At 41.9% G+C, this 19,035-nt stretch overlaps 4 protein-coding genes across 6 annotated transcripts; 3 read left to right on the forward strand and 1 right to left on the reverse strand.

Annotated features, from left to right (window-relative positions):
• Window positions 1-929, forward strand: anapc16 (anaphase promoting complex subunit 16). Its single transcript, XM_089016131.1, has 4 exons — window positions 1-139; window positions 345-489; window positions 601-675; window positions 748-929. Exons 2-4 carry the CDS (start codon window positions 348-350, stop codon window positions 855-857), a joined length of 327 nt encoding a protein of 108 aa, XP_088872257.1. The 5' UTR covers window positions 1-139; window positions 345-347; the 3' UTR covers window positions 858-929.
• A 1,751-nt stretch (window positions 930-2,680) lies between these two features.
• Window positions 2,681-18,839, reverse strand: dnajb12b (DnaJ heat shock protein family (Hsp40) member B12b). 3 transcript variants are annotated; one of them, XR_016117475.1, is made up of 12 exons: window positions 18,321-18,839; window positions 11,488-11,821; window positions 10,614-10,794; window positions 10,369-10,514; window positions 10,086-10,253; window positions 9,950-10,020; window positions 9,706-9,815; window positions 9,444-9,616; window positions 9,217-9,360; window positions 8,745-8,854; window positions 3,285-3,366; window positions 2,681-2,943 (listed from the first exon to the last, which is right to left on the reverse strand). XR_016117475.1 is itself a non-coding variant. In XM_089015289.1 (11 exons), exons 3-10 carry the CDS (start codon window positions 11,618-11,620, stop codon window positions 9,239-9,241), a joined length of 1,104 nt encoding a protein of 367 aa, XP_088871415.1. In that variant the 5' UTR covers window positions 11,621-11,633; window positions 11,735-11,821; window positions 18,321-18,839; the 3' UTR covers window positions 6,597-8,854; window positions 9,217-9,238. The 3 variants fall into 3 exon arrangements, 2 of the variants coding, with proteins under 2 accessions (XP_088871415.1, XP_088871414.1); XM_089015289.1 differs by lacking the exons at window positions 2,681-2,943; window positions 3,285-3,366 and having other exon boundaries at window positions 6,597-8,854; window positions 11,488-11,633; window positions 11,735-11,821; XM_089015288.1 differs by lacking the exons at window positions 2,681-2,943; window positions 3,285-3,366 and having other exon boundaries at window positions 6,597-8,854.
• On the forward strand, window positions 4,397-6,241 carry ddit4 (DNA damage inducible transcript 4). The gene is made up of 3 exons (XM_089015413.1): window positions 4,397-4,546; window positions 5,174-5,336; window positions 5,464-6,241. The coding sequence occupies exons 2-3, from the start codon at window positions 5,177-5,179 to the stop codon at window positions 5,934-5,936; spliced, it is 633 nt and encodes a 210-aa protein (XP_088871539.1). The 5' UTR covers window positions 4,397-4,546; window positions 5,174-5,176; the 3' UTR covers window positions 5,937-6,241.
• On the forward strand, window positions 12,820-18,109 carry scd (stearoyl-CoA desaturase (delta-9-desaturase)). The gene is made up of 6 exons (XM_089015290.1): window positions 12,820-12,973; window positions 13,180-13,457; window positions 15,447-15,577; window positions 15,704-15,909; window positions 16,106-16,338; window positions 16,730-18,109. Exons 2-6 carry the CDS (start codon window positions 13,220-13,222, stop codon window positions 16,927-16,929), a joined length of 1,008 nt encoding a protein of 335 aa, XP_088871416.1. The 5' UTR covers window positions 12,820-12,973; window positions 13,180-13,219; the 3' UTR covers window positions 16,930-18,109.
• Window positions 18,840-19,035: the final 196 nt, after the last annotated feature.

A 19,035-nucleotide genomic window follows, 5' to 3' on the forward strand; every position in this document is an offset into this window, starting at 1 on the left:
TAAATCTTTGCGTTGGCTTTTGCCGGAAAATGTCGTTATTGTCGTAAAGTGCAGGCAATGTATCAGTTCATGTCAACAAAACGGCAGCGTCAGCTGGGTTAATTCATCATCATTTGGGACATTATCACGTGCATTAACGGTAAGAGACTTTAAAACATGATCCAATGCGATGTTTCTTTAGATGACATCGTTCATTGTCACATTGTAGATCGGTTGCTTTCTTTGTTAACTACAGCTAGCTCGAACTAACATTCGTGTTTTTACCAAGGCCGTTTCCATAATACTAGCGTTAGATCAAAATGATGCAGGAGTGAAAAGTGTTTGTCTTTAAAAATGTTGCACAGGCAATGGCGGCGTCTTCTTCGTCCTCCTCGGCCGGGGGCATTAGTGGAAGCACGGTGACGGGTTCGGGATTCAGCGCTTCCGAACTTATCCCTCCCAGGAAGGTCCTGTATACTTATCCGAAAGGAGCTGGCGAGATGATGGAAGGTATGCATACATAAGCTGGGTGTGTGTAAAATAATGCGCAAAGATTTAATGGACGTGATATGTCAGTGACGTCAGTGGACCTAACATACTTGTATGCATTCCCCTTTACAGATGGCTCAGACAGGTTTTTATGCGAGTCTGTGTTCAGCTACCAAGTGGCATCGGCACTTAAACAAGTCAAACACGGTATTTGACCGAAACAGATGTGGAAATGTATTTGTTTTTTTTTTCCTTTGCTGACTGTTGATCTCTCTGCAGATCAACAAGTTTCCCGCATGGAGAAGCTGGCCAGCCTGGTCGAAGAGCTGGAAGCGGACGAGTGGCGGTACAAGCCAATCGAACAGCTCCTCGGATTCACGACATCGTAAACAAAACCCCATTCTGACACCTTGGAATTTTGTTGTTTGTATTTTATCTAATAAAAAGAGATTGTAAAAGTACTCACACTTTGTTCTGAAATACAACTAACGGTACGTGTATATAAAAAAGATTGGATTGGATTTGCTATTATATACATTTCGCAGCAGCAAAGTGGTTAAAGGAAGAGGAAAGAAAAAGAGGTAGAAAAACAAAATACAGGAGCCGCAGTAAAGGCGGACACTCTCGCGGCGCCATCTTGAAGTCATATCATCAAAAAAACGAAACAACAAATTCAATCTTAAGCACTGTCTGCACTCACTTTGTGGCATGAAGCAGTTCTAGATGAAAAAGGAGAGAATCAAAGTGTCCTTTTCACCAGTGAATCAGGGACATTATGGTGGAATGTGCACACCTGCTACAAAATATACAATATGTACTTTGGTACGAATGAATGATGGACGAGCTGTCCCAAAAGCCGTCCAAAACAATGCATTGATGCACGTAATTACGAGAAGTACATTCTTGGGGTCAGCTGCCGTTTGTTTTTTTCCACTCTTGACCGCGCCCGTTCACAAACAAACATGTTCTAGTTGAATGAGGAGTGACGTCACAGGTCTTGTTTCAACCAGCGGACGTGCCGTGTTGACAGCGAGCAAACACCATGTTTTGTTCCTACAAGTGAATGAGTGTGTGTGTTTTTTTCCCCGGCGGGGAGGGGGTACAGAATGTACCGTCACACTTGGAGAAGAGCAGTCCACGCCTCTGGATGCGGTTGGAATTTAATCCCGGGGAGGGAGTTAGAATCGTTGGCGTGCTCGACAACACTTTCTAAGAAATCAAGCCTCAGGAATGAAAAGCTCTCTCAAGTAAATAAGAGTCAAATTTGGTGTCTCAGTGCAAACACATACACACACACCTAAAAAAATAATAATTATTCCAGTGTGTGGCTTACTTTAAGAAAGCTGAAGATTTTGTGCAAAGATGGACTGCAACTTGTGCATATTTTTCAAAAGTTGGACAAACTTGTGGTCAGTTCAGTGAACATGTAGAGTGTTTTTTTCCCCAACTTTCTACACCAAATACCACCTCACAGGAAGACTTCAGTAGTATAGTCGGCCTAAGCGTTCATTAACTCATTCACTGCCAGACGACGTGCAAAAGAAATGTCCACTCCAGTGCCAGGGTGTTTGTCACTATCACTCGCATTCCAGGACCCACAAAATATTGAGTTTGAGCATGACATAAACATCAAAATTTAGCATAAGAAACCTTAGACTCTCTTCTTTCATCGGAAAGAAAAAAGAGTTAATTCCTAAATGATATGGGTCTGGAGTTATATGAGCTTGAAATGAGGGTGGCTGTCTAAAATACAATGCAATATTGGTTTATATAGCACTTTAACAACAACGGAAGCTGGAACAAAGCGCTAACATGGACAAAAGGCAAATGCTGCACCCTTGTGGAAGGGGAAAAACATTACCAGAGGTCTGAGGAGCGCTTTATCGGCACCCAAGTGTGAAAAAAAACTAACAAATTCAGGAATGGCACTCTATGTCATATTTTCAATTCCCGAATACATTCGTGAATAGCAGTGAATGAGTTACCAAAGACAACAACGACCAGGTGAAGAATAACAGAGCCCAACGTATCACAAAAAAAGTTCACATTCCACCATGACGTCCCTGATCCACTGCTGTAAAGGACACTTTGATCTTCTCCTCTTTCATCTGGAACTGCTTCATGTCACAAAGACGGTACAGCAAATGCTGAAGACTGAATGACTGTCTTTGTGTTGTCATATTATTTATTTAGTTTTTTTATTTCAAGATGGCGCCGTGAGAGTGGCTGCCTTTCCAGCAGCGCCTTCATTTTGTTTTTCTACTTCTTTCTTTCCTTTGCTGCTGTGAAATGTAAAATTCTCCACTGCGAGACGAATAAAGGTACATCCAATCCAATATCCTAAAATCCAAACGCCATTGCCACGACATTTGACCCCATGTGCGCAGTCGGGTAACACTTGCCAGAAATTCCTGCCGCTCTTCCAATGTCGCCATGTGCATCATTGCAGCTTCCCTGACCAGTTATCTTCTCATCCTGTCAAAAAAATAAATCAAAATATGACCACCAATTCTAAGAAAAGATTGACCTAGATATTATTGGGGGGTCGCCAGTGGGCCACGCCACACTGTAAGACGTTGAGTCCAACCCACCCACACACCCCACCCTCCCTATTGGGACACAGAGTGCTTTATGGTGGTTGTTTTGTTTAAACAGCCACTCCCACTCACGTGTACTCATTAAAGTTCTGCTAAGAACTTCCTCTTTTGTAACCCAACACTAATGCATGCACCATCAACCCCACCCCGTCGCATTTGACCCCAAACTAGTTGGCCGGTCAATGGCAGGGTGCATAAAGACAAAACATTCACACTCACATTGACACCCGTGACGTCCATTTTGAAGCCTTTCGTGAACCCAGCGCGCAAACATGCCAAAGCAGTTGACCATCCGGTGCCCCTGTGAATATTTCATAAACAAATCAGATGCTAGTGTCATCTTTCGGGCGTTGAGAGGCAGCAAAACACATTTTTCAACAGTCAGGTGATGGCTGCTGCAATGTCATTGGTACACATTGAAATTGAACATCCTGTTAGTACACGCAGACAGACAGAAAAAGATTAATAATAGTAATATTCTATAGAGTAGTAACTACAAAGTATTGACTGTGTCATACATAGCGGAGGTGGTGATAGTATGCATTCACGTTGTACTAAAGTAAAAGTACAAATATTGCGGTTAAAAAAAGCACGGACTGAACTGTAAATATGTGATGTCGTCAGAATCAGAAAGCCTTTAATAGTCCCACAATGGAGAAATTTGCAAATCTAACAAAGCATCCATACTTAGCTATCATTTTCTTTTGTACATACTATACTTTGTTTTATTTAACTTGATTCATTTTACGTCTTTGCTGCTTACTCTATAGTCGTATTTACAAGGTGATTGGAAATGAACAGGTTAGAAAAACAAGCCTTATAAAACTATGCAGTTTATGTTCATGATGTGCATTATGAACGCTAAAATGCTATGTCATCTACTGTATGTTTGTTAGAACGGAGCGCTTCGTTGTCATTTTACTAAGATTTTGCTGCAGTGTTGTTTTCGAGGCTCTGCAGCAGAAAAAAATGTGATGTAATGGTTTAGCAGCAAAACAGGTGATGTCATGCCTTTGCAGCCATACAGTAAAGCACTACCAGGCGAACCGGGTCGCGCGACTATTATGCATTTAACATCCTCTACGCTTGACAAAAAAACCTAAAGATTTATCTAAAATATTTTCCAAACAAGCCCAGGCAAGTCCCTGTACATTTCCACAGCAGAGGGGTCTGCTATTTCAACACTAGCCCCCCTTGTTTTTTCCTTCTTTTTTTGTTCATTGCTGGCGTGTTACCAGGCAAGATGCAGCTAGGGGGCGTGTCCGGTGTTCTTCTCGTTTTTGATTGGCCGGTTGGCCCAATGAGCAGGCGTGGCCTCGAGGAGACTATATAATCATTGTTGCAGGGTAAGCCGAAGCCGCAAAGCTTTTCGACTGCTGTTTAATAAGTACAGAAGGGGACAAGGAAGTTATCCGATGGTTGCTTTCTGCAGACAATAAAACTCCAAAGAACTATCATTTTTTTTGCTTTGATCTTACAAGGTAAGAACTTTGTGATTGAGATTGGACGACGCTGCGTTTGGAAAGTCATTGTCCTCGTCCTAAATATTTTTAATGCACATTCTCGGGAAAAAAATTAATAAGACACCGCTGCAAAATGACAGCCATTTTTTCCCCTGATTTTGCCATTTCTAATTTAGTTAATTGAAACTATTTACAACTGCTAAATTCGAAATAACGTCTTTCAGAGCATTTAAAAAAATTACAAAGGTCGATTTTTGTTCTTTTGTTGTGGAATTTTAATTCAGAGCCGTATATATCAGATTTTATTGAAGTATTGTGCACCGCTTTTATCCTGATGTTAATTAAAAAAAGTACAGTGACAGCACAGTGACTTTCCATAAACGCTTTAGGGGGAAAAAAAGGGGAGGGGGTAGTAATGTATGGAGCCCCAGACATGACATAGGGGGGAAGGGAATATTAAATCCTAACTGGAAAGCATTTGCACTTGGTGTGCAGATTGCCTACTTTGCGGACATAGTCTTTAGAATGTTATATCTGGATTGTTCTCACTAATGTTAGAAAAGTGACGTTCTTTGTCCTCAAGTTTCCTTTGTTAGCATTTGAGCAACTTCAACATTCATCTCATCCCTTTTTTTTGTGACACAGGAGATGCATTCGAGTGCCTCAAACGTGCAAAGTGGCATCTTGCCCTCGTCCCCGGTGGACGGTAATCCCAGGAGGCTGTCTTGGGACAACCTGCCGCAAAGGCTGACCGACAGTATGGAGTCCAGGTCCAACAACAGCAGCAGGAGTGACCTCTCGGACTCAGGTGGGTCAAATGCAGAATTCGGAAAGCTCTGATTTTTCTCAGTGATGCTTGCAGATGTTTTGCAAGTCAAATTGGGCTGTGGCAAATTTTGCTCAAAGTGGTCTCATCGTCCTTCTGACCCCAACAGTGTCCGACGTGTACGAGGAGGACCTCTTCTACAACCCCACAGAAGAGGCCGTCCTGAAGGAGGTGGTGGAGCTTATCGAGCGAAGCCTGCGCAAAGCCAAAGACACGCCGTGCGCGCTGCGCTGCGCCAAGCTCCTCATCCCCGAGCGGCTCCTGGAGCGCATCGGGGGCGAGCTCCTGCACCTGGCGGCCAGCGAGCCGTGCGGTCTACGCGGCGCCCTGGTGGACCTGTGCGTGGAACGGGGGCCGCAGTGCGAGAGCGTGGCCCAAATCTCGGCGGATCCGTATCTGGTGCCCACCTTTCAGCTCACTCTGGTACTGAGGCTGGAGTCCGGGGGGCTGTGGCCCAAGATTCAAGGACTTTTTACTTCCAAAGCGCCAGCGGGAAGACAAGCCATCAAGCTGAGCACTGGATTCCGTGTCATCAAAAAGAAACTGTACTGTTCTGAGGAGATGTTGATTGAGGAATGTTGAACATGACCTTCTAACATGGAAGAATCTTACAGCGGTACGCGTGAAGCATTCTCAAGCGTAAAACGTACGTTTGTATAGAAACCGCCCAAATGGCAGCTACAGCTATATGGTTATTTAAAAACAAATAACAAGAAAAATTATTTAGCATAACAGCTTCTAGTCAGACGTCATTCCATATTCGTGTGGACGCTCATTTATTTGATATTCAAATGCTCATGTGACATTGCACATTGTTTGCACAATTTTTTTTGTTTTGCTTTTTGTATTTTCACAATGGCAAAAAAAAATAAATTATTTTTTTTAAACGGGTGGAGTCATTTTTTAATGTATACTGATTATATATATATTGATGATAACATAATAATTATACATATATAATATATATGTATTAATTATATATACATATATAAATTCTAAATTGTCTTTAAGAGAATTTACAAAAAAATCAAGGTGCATTTTTTTGTCTTAATTGTATTTAAGAAAAAAAAATATATACTATATATATATATATATATATATATATATATAAATTGTGCATAATAAAGGAAGGAATTGTACTTTTTTCAGATTTTAATAATATTCATATATCAGAAAACCTTTATTCGTCCCACAATAGGGACATTTTATATTGTTTTATTTTTATATACATATTTTTTTCTGATTTTAATAATATTAATTGAATTTGTATTATTAAACACATGGAAAAAAAACCTGGACTCATACATTTTAAATAGCACAGCCAATTTATGACAGGTCAATGCAGTTACATATATTAAATATGCTTTTATACTGTATTTTTATATTTTGCACTATGAACAGTTTTTTATGTCACTTTTGTGAAGTTGACTATTAAAGGCTTTCTGATTCTGATTGTGAAATATAAATATAGAAGAAAAACGAGAAATGTTAAACCCCATGTATGTATATGATATTTTACAAGGATAATTTGAAGTTAGGATTAAATTTGGGCCAATGAGGGAGGCTTTTGCTGCGAAGATGAAGTCAAAAGTTACTTTGCATGAACCGAGCATGATCTGCATCTTAAGGGGAAGGTTGTCGAAATCTGCCCGGTGACACACGACCCAAAAAAAAAACAGCAAGGCCTTTTTGAGAACATGACACTGCACTTCCTGCCGAACACATGCGGCACAACCGGCCAAGTAACGTGAACGTGCGGGCAGCAGCGATCCCAGCTGCGGCCTTGAAAAAGTGCTGACGAGGCGCTTTGCTTTAAGTCTTGTTTGTTCAGCTCCGAAACACAAAGCGACCACGCTGTTGTTAAGCATTTCCACTTGTTTTTTTTTTAATTTCATTGCCCGATATCGCCCGGTAAAAACACGGTGGGAAGAGTTTTTTAGGAGACTAACAATGCAATGATTCCAAGCAACCGAAAGAAACCTTTGAAAAACAGGGAAGTATTGTGCAAAGGTCTCCATTTGCCAATCGGCTTCTCTCAACGACCTTTTCCTCAGCAAGAGTAACAAGGTCAAGAGACATGTGAGGCAAACCAGACTGGTGTGAGGTGGCATCGGGGCAAAAGAAGATGCCAGTGTGGATAAAAGCTGCAATTTTTGCATCGCTTCTTTAACTCATTCACTGCCATTCATTAATTTATTCAGGAATTAAAAATATAACATAGAGCGCCATTCCTGAATTTGTTTTTTTCATGCTTGGGTGCCGATAAAGCGCCAGCCAAGGCCTCTGGCATTTTTTTCTTTTCCACAAGGGGGCAGTATTTTTCTTTTTTTCCATGATAGCACTTTGCTCCAGCTATAGCTGTTGTTAAAGCGCTATATGAACCAATATTGCCTTCTATTTTGCACAGCCGCCCCCATTTCAAGCTCATATAACTCCAGACCCATATCATTTAGGAATTAACTCTTATTTCCCGATGAAAGAAGATATTCTAAGGTTTCTTACGCTGCATTGAATGTTTATGTAGTCTTAAAACTCAATATTCTGTGGGTCCTGGAATTCAAGTGACAATGACAAAAACCCTGGCACTGGGGTGAACACTTTTTTGCACATGTCTGGCAGTGAATGAGTTAATGAGTAACAGATGAAGAGGTAGCCAAATGGCACGCCGCTTTTTTTTTTTTTTTGTTGTTCACTGTTGTGAACAGTCGGGCATGGTCGAGGCCAAGGTTAGAGGTTTGCATTAAAATGTGGATGGTTCTTGTTTCATTGAGTAAGCAGATATTTTTGAGGGGAAATTTGTATATTTGTCTCTGGTCCTTGGCCTTTTTTATGGTCAAACAATTCCACATGTTTGTTTGTGGTTTCGGACCCGCCGCATTTTGCTCTTAGCGAGACATCTGCGGCGAATGCCAGAACACGTGCCAAAAACCAGACGTGGTCTTCAGTTGGCGTGGTGACATGTAAAAATCATTGGCGTTAGCATGGGGAATTTGCACCCACCTGTGGCCTTCTGGAATGGCCTTCTGTCAAACAGATGCGACAAGAGACGGTCGTTCAAGCTAGGACGACTACCGGTTAAAGGCTAGCGTATGGGGTTTAGTCTTTGGGGTTAGCATTGTGACCTATTGGGACTCATTGAAAATCCACTGTGACCATTCACATGACTGTGACTTTCAAAATGGACTCGAAAATTATTTTTAAACACCTTTGTGGCCGAGACATCAATGACAACATAGGTGATGAGACAATAGGCGAGTGTTTCCACATGCTTTCTGCATAGATTGAAAGGGGTCCCTTGCAAGGTGCAACTGAAACGTTCCCATTGATAAAAATGATCCCCGTGCAATAAGGTATTAAAACCCAGTTTGGCACACGGGAACTAATCCTTACCCCTTTTTGCTTTGTCACTTTTTAACCAGTTTAGCAGTAGCCGCTGAGTCAAGTGTTCCATGTCAAGTTGTCTTCGGGAGGGAAGCGCATCTTTTTACAGCTAGGTCAGTCTGAAAGGGACACAAAAAAAGAATCAATATAAACAGACAATGATTATCAGCTTTTGATGTTTTTTTTGGACTGACAAAGTGACAGGGTTTTTGTCATTGTCACTCGAATTCCAGGACCCACAGAATGTTGAGTTTTAGAACTACATTAACATTCAATGCAGCGTTAGAAACCTTAGCCTCTCTTCTTTCATCAGAAAAAAAGAGTTAATTCCTAAATTATATGAGCCTGGAGTTTTACATGAGCTTGAAATGAGGGTGGCTGTCCAAAATACAATGCCATACATACATATTGGTTTATGTAGCACTTCCAAATATTATTTCTTTTAGCATATTTCCTTTGCGAAATAACTTTATTTCCTTACTTGCAAAAAAATAAGGAGGACTTCAACCATGTAAGGAGGCGGTGATCTCGGACAATTTGGCGCAGCTCGGCGTCCGGGCTCTCTGCGCCCTCTGATAGAGATCCGAGTCACCGAAATAGCGCGCTCTGTAAAGCATGCCTTCTTCTGCGAAAGAGAGGGGGAAAAAACATTCAAAAGGTACATGAAGTGTGCAGGGTTGATGTAGTTTATACAAGTTGACAATGTACTTTGTTGTTTTTCTTTCCAGCAATTGTTCCGCAATGTGGATATATAATCGTCTTCCACCGTCTCCTCCAGGCGCTTGCGATTCCCGTCGTTGACGTCTTTGGGGAAGTTCTCGGCCACGTAGTAGGTCACCTTCAGGTTCTCCGTCAGCCGCTTCTGCGTGTGACCTGCTGATCTGCCACGTGACGAAGCGACAGGGAGATACGTTGTGACACATCTGGAATAAAAGTCAAAATAGTATTATTTATTTTTTTATAGACTCACGGACGATAGCTGAGGCTGTAGGTGGGGCCTTTGACCATGATTTGACTAAGAGCAGACACAATAACCAGGATGAGGATGGGCAGGACCTGCACGAAGAGAGCAAAGCCCCCCTGTAGAGAGAAAAAAAAATATTTAGCTTCTGGAGAATACCTGTAATTTGTAATATACTGAGGCCAGGTGGCTAAAACGTCAATCACTCCTATTGGCCAAAAAAGGCAAAATTGCTCTGAGACAAAATACTCACATCTCGTGGTCGCTCTCTTCTTTGTGGCCTCTGGTGATGCCTCCTTCCATTTGTGTGTACATGGTGACTACCTATACAATAATACAAGGTAAATACTTCATCAAAAAAGTTAAACGCGGAGAGCGGCTAGGCGTACTCGCTGGGTAACCTCCTCCAAAGAACATGTTGAAGAGGTCCTCAGGGGAAATATCGGCGTCAAAGTTGCCATCTGCCTGGCTGGAAGGATGCTGCCTTTCCTCGCCGCACGCATCATACTGTCGTCTTTTGTTGGCGCTGCTCAGCACGGCGTACGCATTCCCAATGGCTGTTCATTTAAAACATACATAAAAGCGTGAGAAAGAATGTATGACGACAACATCTTTTAGTTTAATTGTACATATCGGCAATAAATAGCTCAAAGTGTTGATAATAAAGGTGACCTTTAAATGCTTCTGTAGCACCAGGAGCCTGATTTTTATCTGGATGGAATTTTAATGCAAGCTTTCGGTAAGATCTTTTAAGTTCATCCTCGGAGGCGTCCTTCTGCACACTGAGGATCTCGTAGAAATCTTTGCATTGCTTGATCCTGCACAGGGATTCAAAAATAATAATACTTTTTTAATGATGCTCGTAGTTATGTTTTGCATTCTATTATAACTTATTTTCTTTTATATAGATCGGTTACCTTCGCACAGCAGCCACCTGCTCCGCGGTGTAGGACTTTAAGGTATCTGAGGGGTTCTTCTCTTGAGGTCTGTTATGGTCACTTTGGTTCTGTCGTAGTCGAGGCCCTGAGTTTCCATTCAAGTCCACTTGAATGCCTTGTTTGGGTGCAAAGCCGTTCTTGGAGATGAGCTCCAGTAACACTAAGGACAAACAATAACAACGCAGTCAGTGGTTGTCAATTGAACCCAGATTTTTTTTTCAGCAAAGAAGAAAAAGAAAAAAACAAAACAAAAAGAAATTGATCCTTCTTTGAAAAGAAAGGCACTTGGCGCCGCCTTGTGGCGTCTTTTGGTGTTTCAGGGGCAAGCTGCTTTTCACTCAACATTGAAGGGGAGATTTTTAAAATATTTTAATAAGATGAACTAAATAGTTGGAGCAACACTATCTTGAAACGATGTGGATTGGTTGAACATTTTGGTGTGAAAATATAAAATTCACAATTCGTTATTTGTCAAATTTACTATTAACTTCAAATATGAATGAAAAATAAACATGGATGGAAAATGGATGTGTGAATGGATCAAGCAACAGTATTAATGCTAAAGTGTTAATGAAAATGTATTAATTGTATTTATTGCGCTGTGACCCAAACTGTTCCAACACGAACTGTCCAAAATGGCCTCTGGTCCAAGCATTAATATTGAAAGAACTGATTTTAAAAATATGCATTTATGTGTGTTCAATTATATTATGCGTTGTGGTTGCGTCCGGGGTCGGTAATATCACAGCAGGATTACCCCCCACCAAAAGCGCTGTACATCACCCTGTATTTGCACATAGACATCCATGCAGAAGGCCGATGATGCGTTCAAGTGCTAGTAAATCCGACTTACCCCTCGCCTTCTCGGTGGGGAAGAGCCTCTGGGCCTTTTCCAGGAACCTCCTCGCCTTGTCCGGCTCCTCGCTGCCCATAGCCGCGGTGGCGATGTCGATGCACCTCTCCGCCTCATCCCGGTTCACCTCCATGGTGATGGTGGACCTCGGATGGGTTAGCGGCAGGACCGGAAGTCAGGAAAGCGGTACGGTTATGTCATGCGCACTGTGACGTCACCAAACGCAATGTATATGGATGTAATTCACCTTTCGAATTCTGTACATCGCTGGAGACTTCAAGAAATGGGTTAGCATCGCGAGCAGGGCATGACCAGTAGTGTAGTAATTTATCCACTAGAGGGAGAAAAATCCCCAAATACAAAAATGTAGGTCAAAGACGCGGATGTGTCATATTTACAGTGTTCAAAAACATAAAAATAATCGAATACAACGAAACGTGGCCCTAATGATTGTGCATATATTAACCCACTAATTAAAAGACATGGCATCGTAAGATTACCGATATTTTTTGCTGTTTTTTTAATTAATTGCATAATTGTATAGGTATTTATTTGTATAGCTTTTTTTTGGGGGGGGGGTGTTTATTCATTTTATCATATATTTGTATTTGAACTACTCAGAAAAACTGAAAATATATTGACACGGATGGATTTTCAAGCGGTAATGGAGTTGCATGAATGAAGTATACGTCCCAGTTCAGTTCGATTGGGCATTCAAACACTCCCCCCGGCAGGGAGTGGTCACTGAATTTAGATAACAGTAGTCCAAACCTATATTGAACCAATGCACATATTTTACATGGATGCCTTTTCTCTTCCTTTCATAACTTTGCTGCTGTGAAATGTAAATTTCTCCACTGAGAGACGAATAAAGGCACATCCAATCCAATCCAACATGCAGTTTGATTGAATTTATTTGTACTGCCTGTCACTACGCATTGCTGCGTAGTTAAACATGCATGCACATTAGTACTCTCCCACAAATAAAATCAATAATCACAAAGGAAATAATTCCAATTTGATATCAATGGTCGATTGGATAGTTCCGTTATACCAAACTTGTACGTCGATGCGTTTACGTGCTGCTGGAACCGTTCCTAATTTAAATGTTCTATTGTTTGTGACGGCACTCCTGTCATTCCACGGGGTGTGCGTGGTGGTGTGGGACACTTTGTGTGCGTGTGAAAGGTGCGCTTGACAGGGGTGCGCGTCTAGGTGGGTGGAAAGGGGGTTAGACGAGCCTAATAATTGCACATCTGGATGCAAAGCGAAGAAGAGGTGGTGAACAGCAGATGGACCGTCAACCAATCAGAGAGCAGAAAGTGAGCAGCGAGCTACACGCCGATTGGCCGCAGAGCCGCAGAAGCACCTCGCGCTTCCCTATCTCTTTTTGGTTTTGATGCGACACACTTCTCTCTGTTCTTTTATTTTCCGTTCAATACAAGACGAACGGTTGGCATTCAAGGCTTCTTTAATCCTGCTTTAGGTGAGTTGTTAAAGTTGTCTGCAGCTCACCCCCCCCCCCCGCCCTCCACCGGGTCTCCATTATTTTCAAGGAGCCTGTCATATCGACGTTACGCAACGATCGCGAGTGGCCTGAGCATCACCGTATCCGTCGCCTTTCCGCCTCCCTTCCATTGGACTAGACAACCGTTCTAACCGTTGTTTTGTATTTTTCCGTGGTGGCCGAAGAGCCTTGATCCAGCCAAACCCGACATTAACACCAACCGCGATGACGGAGGCGGAGGAGCAAAAACAGAAACAACAACAGCCTGCATCCAGCAGCGACTCTCCGATGGAAGCCCCCTGCAGGGAAGACGCGTTCGACCACACGTACGAGGAGAAGCAAGGCCCCAAGCCGCCGAGGATCGTCGTGTGGAGGAACGTTATCCTCATGACCGTGTTGCATCTAGCTGCCCTGTACGGCGTGCTACTCGTCCCCAGCGCCTCGCCTGCTACCCTGTTGTGGTGTAAGTGGACTTATATCGCGACTTACAATCTCCTGTTTGTTCACTCACAATGCCGTTTTTATTTTTATCAAATCCTCACAAGTGGATTACACTTGAGTTAATGGTAGCAAGATTTGGGAATGTCTGTCAAAGGTCATAATGTGCTTTCGTTGAAATCATTTAGGCGGTAGTCTTTCTGTGTGGAGTTTTTATATGCTTTCCACGCCTATGTGGCTTTTCTCCAGGTGCTCTGATCTTCCTCCCGCCTTCCAAAAAACAATGTATGACAGTTTGATAGGGCGCTCCAAATTTTGATTGTCTGGTCGCATTTGTTAGGGAGTTTCAATCCAGGTTCCAAAATACCTGTAGTGGTATTGAGATGTAAACTGAGGCTGTTGAAATGCACTTCTAACAGTATCTTGACTTGGATGGCAATTTGGAATGAACGTGTCAAACTGTGGCCTCAGTGGATGTACAAGTCAGTCCATAAATCTCAAAAATCTCAAACCACAAATAATTTGATATAAGAAAGCTTAGACTCTTTGAACTAATGTTTGGGGGTCTAACCGGGATTATATAAAAGTGGAAAAACACGCTGAATGTAATTACAAATAAATGGAGTGTCATCAAAGTCTGTCTATGCGCCTCATAATCCAGTGCGCCGTATGTATGAAAAACGTTTTAAAACGTCATTCATTGAAGGTGCCTGTTATAATGCAGTGCACCTTATGTATGGAAAAGGTTTTAAAATATGCCATTCGTCGAAGGTGCGCCGTATATTCCAGTAAATACGGTAATTTCCTTCCATTGGAAGCTTTACGGTTGTCCAGGCTTACAAGTTAAAAGCATTGTCTTTTATTTAAAAAAAAGGACATTGCAATAAAAGCTGTGTTGCTTTGTTGTGTTTTTTTGTTGTGCGTGTAAAAAGCTATTACTGATAACGGGGGTGTTAAAGGGTCTTTGAACTCTTTATGATGACATGCGTGGATGACATAATCAGTCTAGTCGCTTTCAAATTTGCTGTTGGAAAATGTGATGGGGGCAAAGGCTACATCAGTCAGGTCATTCAAAGGAGATAATACAAAATAGATTACATATTATTATTATATCATATATCATTGAAGGCATATTTTGTTGGAGATTGAGATGCTGTTCTTACAAATTTGAAGTGGAGTAGCAATGGCAATGGTTGATTATAGACAACATAGAAAAATCATGTTGCGTTGCCCGCATGTGAACGGCAAATAAATCAAAATGCAATGAGTCAGTGATCATGTGCAACTTTATGACTCCGTTCACACAACTGTGCGACATGCCTTGACTTGTAGCTTATTCAGTTGAATGCTAAAACACGGTTTGTTCGGCCCTTAAAATAAAAGAACGCCACAGTGAACACTGACGGCGAATGTTTTGTCACGCCCTTAAAAATCTTTTGAATTGACTTAAGCTGTTTTTTTAACTCATTCATTGCCAGACAATGTGCAGAAATGTGTCCACTTCAGTCTCAGGGTTTTTTTGTCATTGTCACTCAAATTGCAGGACTCACAGAATATTGAGTTTTAGGATGACAAACATTCAATGCGGCGTAAGAAATCTTACTCTCTTCTTTCATCAGAAAAAAGAGTAAATTCCTAAATTATATGGGCCTGGAGTTATATGAGCTTGAAATGAGGGCAGATGTCCAAAGTACAATGCAATACATTCATATTGGTTGATGTAGCGCTTTAGCAACAGCTGAAGCTGGAACAAAGCGCTGACAAGGAAAACAGGGAAATGATGCCCCCTTGTGGAAGGGAAAATAACATTACCAGAGGTCTGGCCAGCATTTTATCAGCACCACAGCAAGAAAAACCAAACCCCGAAAAAATTCGGGAATGGCGCTTGACATCCTATTATCAATTAATTCCCAATTAAATTCGGGAATGGCAGTGAATGAGTTAATGTCCTGTAGAGAAGCTATTGGAGAGCTTTCGGGATTGCATGTTGACGTGCGTTTTGTGTCTTTTGCAGCTGTGCTTTGCTTTTTGCTAAGTGCTTTAGGAGTGACAGCAGGTGCTCACCGCCTGTGGAGTCACAGATCCTACAAGGCCACTCTACCTTTAAGGATTTTCCTGGCCGTGGCCAACTCCATGTCCTTTCAGGTACCAAAAAACTAAACACACAAAATAATATAAAAATAAAAATAAAAATAAAAATAAACCATACTAATACTACTGTCAGTCTTTGGCTATTCATGCTAAATTATTTGCCCTCCACCCTGCGGACAGAACGACATCTACGAGTGGGCTCGCGACCACAGGGTCCACCATAAGTACTCGGAGACGGACGCCGACCCACACAATGCCGTGCGCGGCTTCTTTTTTGCCCACATTGGCTGGCTGCTGGTGCGCAAACATCCCGACGTTATCGAGAAGGGACGCAAGGTGGAGCTTCACGACTTGCTAGCTGACAAAGTGGTCATGTTTCAGAGGAAGTGAGTACATTTTGGCTATTTTAGAAAACAAATTCAATGCAAAATGATCAGGATAGTGCTTTCACAATATATGCTGCCAGTCTGGTTTCACAAGGTCATTCAAGCATGTTGGCATTGACACACAAATGTAAACAACGATGCCGCCTGACGACGGTAAGGAAATATACTTTCACTTGTGTCTCTTTCCTCCGAACAGACACTACAAGCTATCGGTGGTGCTCATGTGCTTCTTCGTGCCAATGTTTGTGCCTTGGTACTTTTGGGGCGAGTCCCTGCGGGTGGCCTACTTTGTGCCGGCGGTACTGCGCTACACGCTAGTGCTCAACGCCACCTGGCTGGTCAACAGTGCCGCGCACATGTGGGGCAACCGGCCGTACGACCAGAACATCAACCCCCGGGAGAACAAGTTTGTCACGTTTAGCGCCATAGGTATGATGACACAACGCGAGCAGACATGGTAGCGAAGAGGCAGCCTGTTGGGGATGCTCTTTCGGTGCTTTATATACTAGAAATGGACATTTCACTGCTGCAAAATGACAAATGGCACAGACATTCCTCCCAATCAAAAACAGTGCTGGCATATCCGCTCAGCAGTCGCCTCCTTCATAAATGTCGTGGCCAAAAATGGTAAAAACGACAGCTGCCGACTCGGGCGCCATCTTGGACTTCCAAAATGAACCAAAACTACACAGCCCATTTAAAAATCCCATTGACAGGCTAACAAGAAACTAGCTTAGCCTAGTAAATGCAAGGAATCACGATACTTCATTTTTTTCCATTCTATATCGTAATATAATGTCCCAATGTATTTTTGATCCAGGCGAAGGATTTCACAACTACCACCACACATTCCCCTACGACTACGCCACCAGCGAGTTCGGCTGCAAGTTCAACCTCACCACCTGCTTCATCGACCTGATGTGCTTCCTGGGCCTCGCTAAGGACCGGAAGCGAGTATCTCACGAGACGGTGTTGGCACGAGTGCAGCGGACGGGCGATGGCAACTATCGCAGTGGCTAAAAAAATATTGATATCAAAATGGCCGGACCTCGCCGAGCTTGAAACGTAAAATAAAAACCTCCACAAGTTTTATTGTTTTTGTTTTGGGGGATGGAGTTTCATCTCTTCATCCACTACGTGGAGTCTTGAATCGGCTTCACAGGAGGAGGTGCGGTGGATGCGACCACATTTTTGCGGTATTTCGTAGCTCTAACTCGAATTTGTGAAGCCGATTTAAAATAAACAAACACGTTTTAGCTAAGCTTGCAGATTTCTCATGTTCAATTGGGTTTAGATCAATGGCAAAAAAGTTTTGCATTTGAAGTGAAGTAATTTGGGGCGGGGGGAATCTTTGCTGTTTTCCAAGTTTGCTAAGTTAGCCACATTAGCCATGCTACACAATTAATAGTTAGCATCGTTTGGTTGAAGAAAAAAATCTGATTCCAAATATTCAAAATTAAACCAAACGGAACAAAATGGTTCCCTATTGTGGTGAAATTTTACAAAAATGCCATTTATCTAGTGCCATTTTTTCTCTGAACGCGCTTTGTGGATGTTTTGGGATATTCTCGTGGCTTTTTTTTTCCTCGCAACATCACCGTTTGATGTAGCAGCCTGGTCATGTGACCACGCGGCCATTCATCCATGCATGATAATGGTACATGCTTTTGTCGGTGAGCGGCATTTAACTTCAAGCCCCTTTTGAGCGTCGGGTATTACAGAATACTTATTTATGTATTTATTGTTGCCGTTCTTTTTTTTGAACCGCAAGCCTTCAAAACCCCTTTTTTGTATCTTTTAGCTGGAATTGGCGCATCTGTTTGACTTTGTCCACCCTTGATCCTCCCTTAAAAAATGTCAGGAAACTACCAAATGCCTTATGACTTGAATTCATTCCTTCAGCCATTCTGTCCCGACAAAAAAAAAAAAAAATGCTAAAATGAAAACGAGCTCCATGTTTACAGAGGCATAGTTGGAATTAGAATTCAAAGTAGCATTGGAATAAAGATTTTGATATCAAATGTCAACAAAATTCTGCCCTCCATGTCTCCAACGAATGTGCCAAGACGGTGGCGACGCCACACGCTGTGCATCCACCCCTCAAATTAAAGTTGTCCCCAAAGCGACGAGTCATCGCAAAAAGTCTTGAATTGTTTTGTCAAAATGCTCAGTTCGGAAATAAAGTTCACAATATTTTCAAGACACTGTGTCATTTTTGTTGGGTGCCTTAAGAATTTAGCCGACATTGCCAAAAACGGAAGATGGCAGTGTTTTTGTTGTCCATTTAAAAGGAAATTTGAAATTAAAACTATTCAAGCACCATTGTGTGAAAATAGGATGCAAAGTGGACAGAAGACATCCAAAAAATGGCATTGCGTTTGCATTGAAAGGTATTATTCAAATATCCTGACCCCATTTACGGGTTCCAGTTCAGTGCGTGCAGCCCAAGAAGAGAATCATGACTCAGTCTGCTGCTCCGTGTGGCGTGATGTTTGGGAATATGAACTCACCGCAGGGCTTGCATGACTGCAGGGTTACTCGAGTTCAAGGTCACCCAAAAAATGAACACACTGACCCAACCTTTAGTTCCTGACTTCTGATTATCCTTTCACCAATGGCGGCGGGTGAACTTTGTGTCAACATAACATGAAATGCGCGAAGACTGTTATGTAACAAGTCCTTGAAGGCAGTAAAACTCTGCCCTCCCAAAGGTGATGCCTTGGAAGGCTTTCAAAAAACATGGGAATTGGGAGGAAAAGGGATCAAGTGTGACTGCTACCTTTCATAAATGCAAAATACAATGATATCAACTCATGCAAATAGCACACATTTAAAATATGTAAAAAAAAAAATACAGGTACATTTTAAAATGACTGCATGAGTCGAATGCAAACAGAATATGACTTGCGGCATTTTTTGTTCCGGTACCAAGCCATTAAAAATATAAATAAAACAATTATTCTTTTAATCATGAGTCAGAATTATTTTTACATTTCACCTTTGAAATACAGTAACCAACTTTAAATATTGATATTTCCTTGGCTTAGTTTATATTTATATTTATGACACAAATGTAAAATACATTTTTCATGACACAAATGCAAAATACATTTTTCATGACACAAA

Source organism: Hippocampus bargibanti, linkage group LG15 (assembly GCF_051943395.1).
Source record: "Hippocampus bargibanti isolate YZ-2025 linkage group LG15, ASM5194339v1, whole genome shotgun sequence".
NCBI lineage: Eukaryota > Metazoa > Chordata > Actinopteri > Syngnathiformes > Syngnathidae > Hippocampus > Hippocampus bargibanti.